We start from the raw sequence: 15,012 nt of genomic DNA, 5'->3' as shown, positions 1-15,012 counted from the left end.
AGAGGAATAACATCAAAGATCTAAACCTGTGTGTGTGCATGTGTGGTTTGGGTTGACTGCAGGCAAATTCACCACGCAAGCTCACATAGAGTATTTTTGGGAAACTCAGCCTGATACTAGTTACGTATTGCTAGTATCAGTTACGTATTGCTAGTGAATGAGTGGTTATATTTGAGTTACTGTTGCCTTCCTATTATCTCAAAGCAGCCTGACCTTTCTCTTCTGACCTCTGGCATCAACAACATATTTTCATCCAGAGAACTGCCGTTGCCTTCTCCCGTTTTGATCCTAGAGAAGGATGTGTGGGCAAATCCCAGAAGATCAGCATTTTCTGAAGTATTCAGACCAGAAAACCAACATCAATGCCATGTTCAAAATCGCTTAAATCACCTCTCTTCCCTATTCTGATGCTCAGTTTCGATTAGATTTGTTTTCTATAGAAACAGCTACAACCTCAGTCTCTGCTGACATATACCGTTGCTGTCATTTTAGTTGTTGTTTAAATTCTATTTGCCAGATATAGCAGACAGAAAAGCAATTTACCAAAAATGAAAACGTAACATGAGAAAAATGTAAATACATCTCATTTTCATATTACTATAGAAATATATAGATGTGACAATCAAACATTATTTATGGTGAATTCATCACTCTTCCACCGCTCGCTGTACAGGTTAATATACTATAATAAGACACTTTAAGTGCCACTAGAGATTGCATTCAATATGAAACCTGTGATTTACTATCAGTGTGTTTTCCACCCAAGAGCCAATTTATTAAGTATTCATGGATATGAATTGCTCAGTGATTCTCTCCTGGAGAGTGCATGTCGGTCTCTTGCTCCAACAGCAACTATGAAATGCACATACACAGTTACACGGTAAATTGCCTAAATAATATATATGTACTATAGTCAATAAATATGATGACACACTGTACAGTTTAATGGAAACTGGACGCCTAAACTATACTATATAACCACACTTATATTTCTAAACAACCTCAATCTTTTAGGGCCCTGTGATAAATGATCACCAGCACAAAAACCGAACAATAAGCCAGCCTGAAGCAAGTATGCTTAAATAATAAGTACGGCTCCACTGAATAATGACTGTCTGTCTTTGTGTACACTTCAGGCTACAAAACTGTGATGAAAACGTTAGAGAAAGTCAAAAAACTATTGCACCAGCAGCAGTTACAGTGTTTCAAATCTGACACCGTTCATGTCTTCACATTACCGGGCTCGTCTTTCTTACACGAGCACACACGGAAAACTGAATTGCAACAATCAATTATCTATAGCCAGAGATTTCCAGCTGAATTCACTGTTATGGGAAAGAAATCAGCAGACAGGGGACAGTTGCTATGCAAGTATACGCTCAATAAAGAAAACAAATGCATCCCTGTCTTCTTTTACATTGCATAGGAAGAAGGTTGAACCATTACGCATTTTAATATGAGGACATCCATGCTGCCAGCTGAAAGAACATCTCGGTTTTAAGAATAAACACGCATGAATCCAGACAGCTTGCATGGGAGCGGGAACTCAAGTTAGCAGGCAGCCACACAGACACAAGCGAACATTGTTGGTCACTTGCCTAACTTTAGGAGTTATGCTGAAATAATAATAATAAATAAATAAATTCCCAAAAAAAATCACAGCCACAAATGATTTGCCAGTCAGGCAAAGATGATTTTGGCATCTCATCTCAAAAAACTTCACTGTTAACCTGTTGGATAAAAACTCTTCATGCAGGGAAACACGGACAGACACGCTGACTCATACTTTTTTGGCCTTCTGATCTATGTAACTGCCTCGGTGGCTGTTTATCCTTCATCCAAACATCGCTATGGAAACTGACTGGGAGACTCTTTAAGCAGAGTCCAATTCATCAGCGCGAGTCGTTTTATTTATATGTTTCATGTGAGGACAACTCTGCATATCGTCTCATCTCCTGGAAACAGTGCATTTGTCCTACCTCCAGAGATCTCGTTGGCGTTCCTCGGAGGAGCAGCTGAATCGGTGAACCTCTGGGACTCAGTCTTGTCACTCTCATTTCTTTCACCTGCAGAATATAACGAATTCATAATTTTAAATTATTTTAAAAACAGTTATTTCAGAAAGTTTCTTTCTATCTGGGTCTCCTTCATTATAGTGTAATAAAATATCCCAAACCAAGTAGTACATTACTCAAGAATAGACACAGGCGAGGACACGGCAGAGGAAAAAACAGAGTGTAACGCAACAGATCAAAGCTGAGTAACAATAAGAGAAAGGGCTACATGAGGAGGAGGAAGAGGGTGAGGAAAGACGATGAGAGGTAATACGCAGAAAAGAGGAAAGGAAATGAGAGGAGGGGAAAGAGAAGAAGTCGAGACAGGATAAAAGTAGAGAATACTGAAATGATGGATAAGAAGATGAAATAGGAGTGAGTCGCATAACAGAGTAAGGTTTAGCAGAGGGTAGGAAAAACACTAAGAGGAGACTAGTCATCAGGAGAAAGGCAGAAAAGAGTTGGGAGAATATAAAGCAGGAGTACAAGATGAACCAACCTTTAAATCTGCCCTGAAGTGGTCTGCTCTGCTTGTTGCCGCTGACTGCGATAACACTGAAAGTGTAGACTTTAGAAGGACTGTAGTCTGTTATCAACACGCTGGTGTCTGATTTAGATACTATGATCTCCCTCTGCTGACCACCTGACAGAGAAAGGGAAGAAGACAAAGAAGTGGAGTGGTGAGTGTTCGACTCAGAGACTTTAATTCATGTATTTGAGTCTCTGGTAGACAAACATCAGTACTCTAAGTGCCAGATTGGTAAATTTGGCGATCCCTGAATCCCACTCATGGGTGAATTGCAAGTTTTAAGTTGTGTAGTTTTCTAAGCACAGATGTTGTTGGTTCATTTGAATATCAAGCGAAAAAATAAAGAACATGTTTTTGATGCATTAAATATCAGGACAATAAGCAATAAGTTGTGTATCACAAACATTAGTAAATTGGTTTGTGTGCTATTCTCCTCCCTCCACAATATTTTGCACCTTTAGAAAGGAACTCGCAGAAATACACATGAAACCGGGTCAGTCCCAGACATTCCCGAGTTCCCACCTCTTACACACGTTCTTGTCGCTTTGCTCTCTTTGTAAATAGCAGCAGCAGTTTGTTTGCACTGGTGCAACACTTTAGTGCATGTAGCCATAAGACACCAGCAGATGAAGCACAGTTACTGACTAATACTCCGCTCTAACACTGAAGGCAGGATAAAATTAAGCACTAAATCTTTATTGCCCAGTAAAAATAGAACAGCAACCTCTTCGTGACTAGTTGCCCAATTTTTGCATGTCCCCCCCAATCCTCACAGTCCTCTGTGTGTGTGTGTGTGTGTGTGTGTGTGTGTGTGTGTGTGTGTGTGTGTGTGTGTGTGTGTGTGTGTGTGTGTGTGTGCGCGCGCACATGTCCTCTCCTCAACCGTTAATCCTCATCAGGCCAACAGGTCGTATTATCTCCTCACATTAATTTTGACCCAGCAATCAATCAGCCATCAGTAAGGTGTGTGTGTGTGTGTGTGTGTGTGTGTGTGTGTGTGTGTGTGTGTGTGTGTGTGTGTGTGTGTGTGTGTGTGTGTGAGAGAGAGAGAGAGAGAGAGAGAGAGAGAGAGAGAGAGAGAGAGAGAGAGAGAGAGAGAGAGAGAGAGAGAGAGAGAGAGAGAGAGGGGAGTACGTGTCCGTGCATGCACTTCCTCAGCTCTTCTGTCGCCCGTCCCTGCGGGGTGCTGACTAATGACACCTCTGGGAAAAAGGAGATAAATCCTTCTGAAGGCAACTGAAGATCAGGTGAGGCAACTGCATTGATCAACTCCACAAACTGGAGGCTCGGCCCGTGCACGCGAACCAAACTACTATTAATCAACCAAACAACAGGGCTCAAGTCTAAGGCTTTGACTTGGTCTATATATGAAAACTGACTGTTCATGTCTTATTTTTCTCAGAGCCTCCTCCTAAAGTTTCTTTTTAGTCCTTCGCCTTCACAGATCACCTCAATGACTGACTTATTAAATGGGAACAGCGATGGATCAAAGATCCTCTTTAGTTTAGCATCTCAGTAACCCCAGCAATCAAAACATCTTCATTTTTATTTTTACAAAAAGACAATAACCCTACTAACTGTCATCTTATTAGGCATTACAAGTTGCAGCTATTTCTGTCATTGATCCCGGGCTTCATACACATGCAGCATCTCTGTGGATTAGTTACAGCACACATCCCCTCCATAAAACCATACATTCTCATTTTTAGATTTCTTCTTGTAACCCAGTGAGACAGATCATCCCACGTAGTGAGTTTTAGAGAAGAATGTTAGACTGAGCCAGGCTAACAGTTTGGACCTGCTTTCAGTTTTTATGTTCAGGCCCTGGATCAATTCTCAGTGCCCGAGTGATATTGATCCTTTAATTTAATGCTCTTATGCAAAGTAAAAAGGTGTTTTTCTCCAAAATGTTGAATTAATCCTTTAAAGTCATTGCAAGTCTCACAAATTCTCACAGCACAAAGTGATTTGTTTGAAGTGAAGTACATCAGCCGTGGAAAACTCATTAAAATCATCATCTATCATTATCGAGTGTAATTAAGCAGATTTTTGAAGATTATGGCAAATAAATTGTGCTTTATGTTACTTTCTAAATATTCAGCGTTAGAAAGTTGGCTAGGAGCTCATGGTAATCTACTTAACATAAGTACTGGTACAACCATCAGGCAGCACACACACTGCTGCAGTCTTTCTTGGCCAACAAAATCCTTTTAAAGTGACAAAAATGTGCAGAAAGAGTACATCCCAAAAAGAGACCATAAAACACAAAGTAAAACACAGAGGGATTAAATAAAAAAATCATAAACAAAGAGGTAATAAAATGGTTTCGATAGTTTAGGTTGCGCTCTTCTGTCTCTGCCTGTTATCTCTAAGTTAAACTGCATTTGAATGTTATTTAAGCTTTACTTGCATATATCTTTCTAGTTTGTTCTGTGAAATTTATTTTTAGATAGATGTTTGCAGTGGCGGTCCTAGCCTGTTTGGTGCCCTGGGCGAACACTCCCTCTGGCGCCCCCCCCCCAACACACACACACACACACACACACACACACACACACACACACACACACACACACACACACACACACACACACACACACACACACAGAAAACATATAAAGGATTGTACATTAACATAAAACTGTTGCCAGAATCATACTGAAATTCACCAGAGAAACATACACACACACATATGAAGAGAGAGTATGCATAGTATGCAAACGGCTACCGGACAGCCATCATAATTCATCATATAATGAGAACAGGACAAATCAACAATTGACACTGACTAATTAATATTACAATCTGTAACATAATGTATTGTTTGGAGTTTAGTCTGTTACTGTTACTATTTTTACCATTTCTTCTTGGAGCAACTGTAACCCACATAATTTCCTTAGGGATAAATAAAGTATTCTGATTCTGATTGTTTCAGAATGACCTGTTATTATCCAATGACACATCTGCTTACCTGTATCTTTTGCTCGTTTCTCCTCCTCCTCTTTTCTCTTTTTTCTAAACTGAGCACCTGATGGCTTTGAACTTTTCTTGTCCATCTTGGTTTTAATTTTGCACTCCAGTATGAACACCCATCCACCAACCCGAGGATGATAACCTAATAGACCTACACCTTATTTCACAGATTCGCTTTGTCTAAGGTTTATTTCTGGGATTTCACACAACCCAGGATTCAAATCATGAATACATAATGGGCTTGGATTTACATCATTATGAATGAAATGTGCTCTATATGGAAGCAGCAGGTCTCTCTCCCCTTTCGACAGGCTGTGTGTGAGACTTTAAATCAGCAAACTGTAAATTATAAATTTTAAATTGTTATTGATCTCTTTATCCCTGGTCCGAAAGTGTATATATATTTTCTTACTCTTCTTATATTTATTGTTTGTTTACTTGCACTGTTGTAACTGGAGCCTCGTTCTCTCGTCTCTCTAGATACTGCACTGTATGTAGCGGAGATGACAATAAAGTTTACTTTGTCTTCAGCAGCGAGCAGGCGCACCGAGGGCTCTCGCGCTCACTTTTCACGTATAGAATTTCAAAAAAACATCGGTGCAAATTATAAGTCTGTATCATAATCTCTGGTGTTTACGTGTTTGTTGTTTTGTTTTTATTTTATTTTATTTTGCGAGTTGGTTATTAGATGCCGCTCCAGCCAGCCAGAGAATCCCCCGCCGCCCCGCCCTCTCCTCCCTGTGCCGCAAGCAGCAGGCCACCTCGCAAACGGAGGGCGCCCTTACTCCCAGCAAATGGGCGATAGAAAATTGACTGGTGCTTTGGTCGTTAGTGTGCTGCATTACTGCACATTTTGTTTTTGACCTGATACCAAGTAATCAATTACCAAATAATCAGGATTGAAACTGGTTGTCCCACCTCTACTAAACATCAGAAAGGGGGATGTGAGAGTATCACTGCTCACAGGCTAATAACTTCTGATTGATAGGTAATAGGTAACCACATGGTCAGAGAACATGTGCTTTCACTGACAGCTTGGGCTTTTGCTCATCACATCTGGTTTCAGAACAGTAAGGTTGTTGTTTCATGATGTGAAAATGCTCATACCGAGGTTTCAAAGCGGGAGCTCACAATCCACTGTTTGACCAATGGGGTCATCAGCTTGTATACAGACCCAAACTTTTGTTTCTTGTTGCATGTTGAAGCTCTACTTGGAACCTTGTTAAGATCCAACCACGTAAAATATGATTTCTTTTTGCCATTTTTCAAGTGGCCTTAAACTTTTGATCGGGACTGTACTATGACTACACTCCAGGACTACCCGCTCATCTACAGAAACTGCAAGCTGCCTCTTTTAGTTAATTCTTTCTGTCCTGAGCTGAGTCCTGCAGCTTATTACGACAATATCAAATGTCTAAACTCAGAAAAGGAGTTTGTAAAATTTTAAAAAGCATAATTAGCTCATTTTGAATTTGATGGCAGGAATACACCCCATGGCCCAATCCCAACACTAGAAAAGTTGGTACAGGGCCATGTTTACAACTGTATCGTATCCTGTCTTCCTTTAAGAAAAGTCAGTGAAAACCTGGGAAGTGAAGAGCGCAGCTGCTAGACTTTTGGGGGAGTAAAAATGCTCCGTTCTTGTCTGATATAAGATTCCAGCTGCTCAACAGTCCTGGGTCTTCCTTGTTGTTGTTGGGGGTTTTTTTTGGTTTCATGATGCACCAAATGTTTTTATTTAAAGGTCTTGACTGCAGGTAGGCCAGTTCAGCACCCTGACTCTTCTACCATGAAGCCATGCTGTTGTAATAGATGTAGTTGGTGGTTTAGCATTGTCTTGCTGAAATATGCAAGGTGTTTCCTGAAAAAAGACATCAGCTGGACAGGAGTATATGCTGTTGTTTTACATTGAGGGACATTACTCTGAAATTGTTTAAGAATTTGTAGAAGCACCTTTTGCAGCTGGGTAGGCTACCTGTATTTTTTGTACCACTTCAAAGGGCTAATTTAAACTCGTTTACTCAAATAAGAATGTGATTAAAATATGAATGTGTACACATGTGAAGATGATTACACTTTTTTTACTATTATGAGATCTGTATCGTAAGTGAATACCAGTGATTTCCACCACTACTTGTATTATTTGGTGCTCAAAAAGCAAACAAGCAAACCTTCCAGTAATCACATTATGTACCGATGCATGAATATTACAAAAACTTCATGTCCGCTGAGATTTAAAAGATTAAATATGGACATCTGGGTCTAATAACTATCACACGAGTATGTGTATGTACAAACAGAAAAAAGGCAGGCTATTCAACAGATATCCAGGAAATACCAGCTGACTGACAAAGAAGCAGGGTAAAGGTAAAAGTAGAACATTTTAAACAATTTGTAGTGCCATAAAAATGGTTTAAATTACAGGAGAACACATGCATTAAGGAAAAAATATTAATTTTGTAGGTAAAAGTAAATCATCTGGTTTTATTCTTCACACAAAGTTCAGCTCATTTGATTCAGAGAACAAAGAGAGTGGACATCAGGAACATGGCAGCTGCTGTGGCTTTCATGGCTATTTTTCAACTGACAAAGGCTTTATCCATCATATACATTTTTTAAATTTCCTGCTGAATTTGTTAAATGCCAGTGAGCTACTATTGCACTCCTCCCTTCAAGAAAAGTGGCCATAAATTTGAGTTTTAGTTCTATTGTTGGAAGCGGCAAAAAAAATTTCAGACGAGGCATTTTTCAAAAAGTATTGTTTGCAAGAAACAGGTTTTATGCTATAGAGTGCTTATTCAGTCCTTCTTATTCACTTCTACATCAGCTGCAGAAGAATTGCCTGCTGTATTCAGCACAATATCAATAAAGAGGGAAGTGATGTGAAGGAGGATTTATGGCTGTAAACGTAGGTGCACATTAGCGGTAATTCGGGTGATTTCTATTAGACTTCTATTACACTGTGCATACTCAAAAAGAGACAAAAGTATAGCCGCTGTCTGTGACAGGCACCTCATGACAAGCATCAAAATAAAAGTGAAAATTCCACGTGTCCATTATGGCTGTAACTGCTTTCAGTGAGTTTCAGTTTAACACTGAAAAATGACTCCTGTGCTGACATTTGGCTGTCCTGGGCTAAACCTCTCCATCATGTCCTGTGTACCTATCAGCCCCATTTTCAAAATGTGCTGACAGGCTGCACATACGCAGCAGAAACTCTCCCTTGTCTCAAACTTGGCCGAGGTACAAGACAAACTCTGAGTCCTCTATATCTCTCAAGAGTGTAATTCCTTCAAAGGAGCTTTGATAAGAAGTAAATTACATAATCCTTCCTGACAGACAGAAAATCCAAGTCATAATGGGATCCTTCCTCCAAAATTTCAAAGTTAAGCTCCGCTTCTTTTTGGCATAGAGGTGCGCGTGCATGTGCTTTTGTGCATGAGTGTGTGCAGTAAAAAAAAAAAAAAAAAAATCCTACCTGGGGTACTTTTGTAGAAAAACAGATAGCTGTCAAAGTCTCCTTTGGGCTCCTTCCATGAAACCAGGAGTTTGCTTGAGCTCAGCACTTTGAAACGCAGCTTCCTCGGAGCTGGAACTGAAAAACAATTTTACAGTTAAATTGGCTCCAAAGAAGTTTGGGAATTATTAAAAAGAAAACAAACAAAAAAACATGTTAAATTAATGAAAAATGTCCTAAATATCAGTCAACATAAATAGAAAAAAAATATGTGAGCAGTTAAATCCAGAATGGCCAACAAAAAGCTGCAAATCGATGCGACTTTGACAGGAAATAAATGAATGAATGGTTGCATGGAAGGACACAGAGAGGGCTGAAGGTCCTACATCCATGAGAGCCACATAAGGCAGAGTATAAAAGAGGAAAAAAATAGAGGAATGTCTTCTTATGATCAATTTATGTTAAACACCACTCCAGAGACAAGAAACAGCGCAAAAAAAATTATTTTGCAAATATATGTGTCACTTATCTAATCTATAGTGTATACATAAAGGAGAAGTGATTGGTGTACAGTGGCATCTTCATCTTATCCCTTGCAGCCCTCTGTCAATGAAAACAGATGCGCTGTGGCCTGTTAAAAACAGTGACAGCAGCCTTTCTGTCCCAGTTTGCCGAGGCAAACTGCGTGGAGTGTGAAGAGTGGACCCAGGTGCAGACATCTAAAACTCAAACTTAACTGATGATGAGCCGTTTATTAAGGCAGAACAGTACAAAATAAAAGGGCAAAAACAATGCAAACTAAGCAATAACCTAAACTGGGTAAACTAGAAAGGAAACACGAACTATGAAAAACCCTGGCAAACAGAAAAACAAACAAAACTCTAAACATGGCAATGATGATGAGGATATATGAAAACCTGAACGCAGGACATGGCATGGGAAGACTGAATGAGAAGGCACAGACTAAATACACACAGGAGGCTAATGAGAGAAGTGGGAACACATGGGGAACAGCTGACACATGAACATAAAGATGTCACAGTGGAAGAGTAAAACTAAACACGATGAACACAGGAACGCAAGACCTCTTCAAAATAAAACAGGAAACATAAGACGCAGACATGACAACCTGAACTTGACAACGTAAGACACAGACATGAAACACATGAAGGACAAAGGAGACTTAACAGGGGTGGAAGACACAAGGGGAATCTAATAACAAAGAACTAGAAGAACCTAGGCATGATAAAAAAATGAACTTAGAAAACCTGAAGGGCTTAAACATAAACCATAAACTAAAACTCAAAACGCTGGGTCAAAAGACGCAGGATCGTGACACTTTCTCTGCAGGAGTCTGAGTTTGTGCAGACTGTGGTTTCTAACAAACAAAGAGAGCACATTTTTTTCAAATAAAAGTATGGCAGAAGGGCAGACGACTTTTTCACATCTCCAGACAGAGCAATGTAATGTAGGAATGAGTAGGAATCCAACTAATTCACTTTAGTTGAAAATGGATGTAATTTTTATGCCTCGTTTCACCCTTTTGGTATATTATTCTTTGCTAGTGTTAATACAAAAGATGTAAGCCCAGCACATGCATTTTTGTCACGCTTCCTTGAGAAGTGGATCCATTTTTCAGTCAATAAATTGTCTCTTTTAAAAAAGGCAGTTTGTTGGGAAAAGGAAACAACTGAAACTTTAACAATGACAAATATATGAACAAAAAGGTGCTGAATGAAAACAGTATGAAATCATAAAGTTCCACCCATGAAAGTCAAATTGCGCTTGGCCGGTGTCCCGTTATAGGTAGTCTTTAGATCACTCCGTGGAAGCTCTGATCTGCACTTGTGCAGTTCATTCTGGAGTCAAGGAGCTGAATTTCACTTTGGAGAAGAGAGTAATGTTGCAGGGGGCCAGATCTACAATTTAGCAGAACTATGCATCAACAGTTTGACCCCAGGAAGGACAAATTTGTAATGCACATCACAGGGAATGTCAAAAACATGACTATCATCCTCTTGGTCATACTCCCAACCTAATGCACGGCTTTTGGGCTTTGGAAACTCTAAAAAACTGTCTAAAAACAGCTCTTTGGCAGAACCCCAGCTCCCATCCTGACTGAAAACTGGGCCTATTTAGAACATAAGTATTGTGTGAAGAGCAAACATATATCCAGGGGCATACATGAAAGACGAACTTAAACGGCAACACGTTGGAGCGGTCCAGAGGTGCAAAAGGGGGCATCCCATTTGCCTGAATTTTAGGCAAATAGCAAGGTCTTTGCTTTTTCACATCTAGTAATTAATAGGATCATGTGAATTTTTCACATGAGCAAGTTTTGAATCAAGAAACTGTTGAGAAAGCCTGAAAGTTTTTTACCACTGGAAGAAAAAGAGCTTTACATAAAATGTTACATGTCAAAGTATCCCTTCAAGCAGTAATAATGCTTGAATGGCTTCATATTTTAACTGCACACCCAAATAATCTTTCAGTCTACAGGGACTGTAGCCTATAATAAGTCACAATAGTGAGTGTGAACATGTGAAGAGCTTGCATTAGGCATGAAGGAGAAAGTCAAAAGCAGGGGATAATGCACTGACAAATCTGAGACGTGCTGTTCAGGATTTCCACTCAGAGGTGAGGACAGACTTCCAACCCTCTAAATGGAAAATCCCATTAACGCCATAACAAAAAAGGCACTGTATCATATAAATTGATGTTATAATAAAGGTGACAACATCCGACCCGCGGTGCTCAGCTTGGTTAATGGCCTCATGTTGAAATGTCTTGACGTTCTGTGTAATCTTCAGTCGCGCACCATGAAATTTCTATACACCCGTGCATCTTCTTGAAGTAAACACTTTCCTCTTAAAGTCCAACTCATCAAAACCAACATCAGCCCTCCCTTCCAAACAACTTTAAAATGTTAGTCATGGCATTACCTCACAAATGTAAAATCAAGCCTCGACTTTTAGAGAAGCCAAAAAAGAAACAGAAACCAGTCTCAAACAAGGACGACTTCTCGAACTTGTCATCGGGAGATCTTCTGATGCAGCGCGATTGTTCTGCAACACATCACAGTCTCACCTTTTTTGTGCTGCTTTTCTTAAATCTCACCACCTATCCTCAGAATGCATGGGGTGGAAGTGTATAATTACACAACACAATGAGAATCTATGAATAATTTAAGCGAGTGATAGAGCTGAGTAGGTTATGACTTTGGTATTGTTTAGTGCGCCTGATAGTAGGTGAAATGAGTTGGCAGACAGGGGTACTAATAATGTGGTGACAATTGCGTTGAATGTCTGGATTTTTGCTTGGCATGTCAATGAAAACGCATACACACAGTGAATAATAAAAAATAAGACAATGTAAAATCTAAATGATCCAACTGTAACCCTTCAGAATGATTGTCAAGATCTTTAAGTAGGAGGCAATACCAGAGACAGCAACCATGATTAATGAATATGGACACAAATGCTGTGGATGCTGACAGGATACAGAGTTCTCTGATATAAATTACCCTTCAAAAAACCGACACGCCTGTTCTTGTTTATCCCCGTACAGCTGTAAATATCATCCAAGAGCTCCACATTCTGCACTGCCTCTCTAAATCTAAGATGCTTTCGTGGAACACATTACACATCCACGCTCTGTATCTCACAATAAAATACTCTGCGGAAATACTAGACCTGCCCTGGACTTGCACAGTGCATACCCATCTATAACACAATGGTGTATTACGCAGCCCAGAGTAATTTATCTGAAAGAGTTACACCACTGGAATTAGCCAGCCCCCAACAGCTACTCGCAGGAGCTTTTTGGCAGGTAGTAAATGCTCCTCCAAACCTTTGGCAAAAGCTTCACGACTTCTGCATAGCAACAAAATTTTGCTTCGGTAAATAGTCTGAATCCCTGAGGCCTCAATGAAAAACCCCCCAGTGTGAAAATGATACGCGCTTTGAAAAAACAATATTTAACATGTTCTCCTCGTGCCGTTGAAGCTTAATTCACAAGTTCCAATTTCAAGGTTGAACTTGAGTAATCTCCCGACTCGGTGGGGAGCCTGGACTAGAAAAATCTTTTAACTGGAGGCCCAGTATGAACTGGCATTATCTGGGTTCCAGCGATACAAGCACAGCTTGATGCCTCAGTTTCAGAAGAGATGACTCTTCCCAGGATTAGGAGCGCTGAAAGCTAGCAGGGATTCCTGGTAGATGAGTAAATGCTTGCTGTCCAAACCTCTGCTTCACTTCATCTTCTCACTCAGCTCTTGTCTCCGTTTCAAACTTCCTCTGCTTTTCTTCCCATCTTCTGATTTGGCTCACTGTCCACTCTGTGTTGGCTTAATTTCATCCAGCTTCTCTCCTGTGCTCTCTCTTCCCTTCTCTCTTCCGTGCTCAACAATCTCTCTATCCGACTTCCATTCATCTCTCTTTTCTTTATGCTCTGTTTCATCTCATGTCTTTCCTTTGTCTTTGCTGAGATTTCTGCTTTTTGTCAATCTCTATTTTCATTGCCAACCATCCCCTTTCCCTCCATCTCTGTCTCCTCTTTACCCCCTCTTAGCCTCTCATTTCTTTAATTTTCTCATCATTTTTGTCCCTATCCATTTCTTTTCCTTTCTTTGTCCCCTACTTTCCACTTTTACCCTCTTCTTAAGTTGACAGTAATTTGTTACTTCCTCTCTCTTTCTTTCTTTCCCTTTTATCTTCATTCCTGGACTCTCTTTAAGTTTAGTCTTCCTTCTTTTAAGTTGCTGCTTTCCTTTTTACAGAAAACCTACAGGCTCCACTTTGAGTGTTCAGGCCTTCACTACTCAGGATTTATGTACGACAACTGTTGACTTGCGATGTCACCATAAGATAGCTACTGTGCTGTACATGAGAGAGATCAGGGGAAGTGTAGGAGTGTGTGTGTGTGTGTGTGTGTGTGTGCATTTAGTGTCTATTCAGCACCACAGCATGCATCCTTCAATGTGGTCGGCGTCTCGTTTTGCACGTAAACTACTCTGTTCACTGATGTAACACTTAACCCAAAATCACTGTGGCTCCTTTTTTTAAAAAAAATTTTCATCACACCTTCTCTTCTTATCCTCCAGTTTAACATCCTTGTACCGCTCCTCTTCACTTATATTCTGCTCTTTTATCAAGTTATTTAAGCATGTTTGCTCGTTTCCCCCTCCTTTATGAGCGTTTTAGCGACTCACACCCCTTCTTTCTCTCTTTGCTTACCTGTGTAATGGATGCCTTTTTACTTCATGCCTCATCTCTCTACTGCATTGTGTGTGTGTGTGTGTGTGTGTGTGTGTGTGTGTGTGTGTGTGTGTGTGTATGAGAGAGAGACAGAGTGTAAAATCTCTCTTTAAGTCGGCTGAATATTAAGAGTCTGTTGAAAAATCTGTCCCCATGTGCAGTCTGGTGAAAGAAGCCATAATATTCCACATACTTGCCAACCATCTGTGAAAAAAATATCACCATGAAATACTCAGTCGGGTAAATTCTGCAGCAGATGACTGACATTAAACAGGAAGGAAATATTAAATTCTGGAGTTTATTACACTGACGCCGACATGTTCAAAACCCAGAGAAGTGCATGTTAAGTGCAACGCAACATAAAATAAAATGTATTTTGCAGGAATAATTTGGTCTAATTCATCCACGAATCTATTACTAATATTGTATTTGTCATGTTAAACAAAGGAAATGAGGGCTCAGTATATCTGCCTAACATCAGTAACAGTCAATATTATGATTATATAGAGTATTGTGTCACATCTGTTGCAAAGATAATGTAATGAGTAGCTGATAAACTTTAACCTCCTAAGATCTGAGCTCTTATTTCTCCTTGGACCTGACAAACATTAAAGTAAGCATCGTCTTCAACAGATTTTTCTTTTTCCTCCTCTGGGGGTTTCTTTTACAGCATGACAAGAAAGTCAGAATTGTTTAACAGACTGCAAAATGCTTTATTGAGTGGAATGAAGTGTAAGGTGCAGA

The 15,012-nt window shown here is 39.9% G+C and overlaps 1 protein-coding gene across 6 annotated transcripts in view; it reads right to left on the bottom strand.

Annotated features, from left to right (window-relative positions):
• col14a1a (collagen, type XIV, alpha 1a) overlaps positions 1-15,012 on the bottom strand; it is a 172,395-nt gene that overhangs the window by 146,141 nt on the left and 11,242 nt on the right. For all 6 annotated transcript variants that reach the window (XM_026185062.1, XM_026185063.1, XM_026185064.1 and 3 more), the window contains 3 exons: positions 9,035-9,151; positions 2,554-2,697; positions 1,980-2,066 (listed from right to left, as the gene is read on the bottom strand). In XM_026185062.1, coding sequence (XP_026040847.1) covers positions 1,980-2,066; positions 2,554-2,697; positions 9,035-9,151 — 348 coding nt within the window. The remainder of the gene's footprint in view (positions 1-1,979; positions 2,067-2,553; positions 2,698-9,034; positions 9,152-15,012) is intronic.

Source organism: Astatotilapia calliptera, chromosome 11 (assembly GCF_900246225.1).
Source record: "Astatotilapia calliptera chromosome 11, fAstCal1.2, whole genome shotgun sequence".
NCBI lineage: Eukaryota > Metazoa > Chordata > Actinopteri > Cichliformes > Cichlidae > Astatotilapia > Astatotilapia calliptera.
The sequence above is the reverse complement of the archived record's forward strand: the minus strand, read 5'-3'. Positions and strand labels throughout refer to the sequence as shown.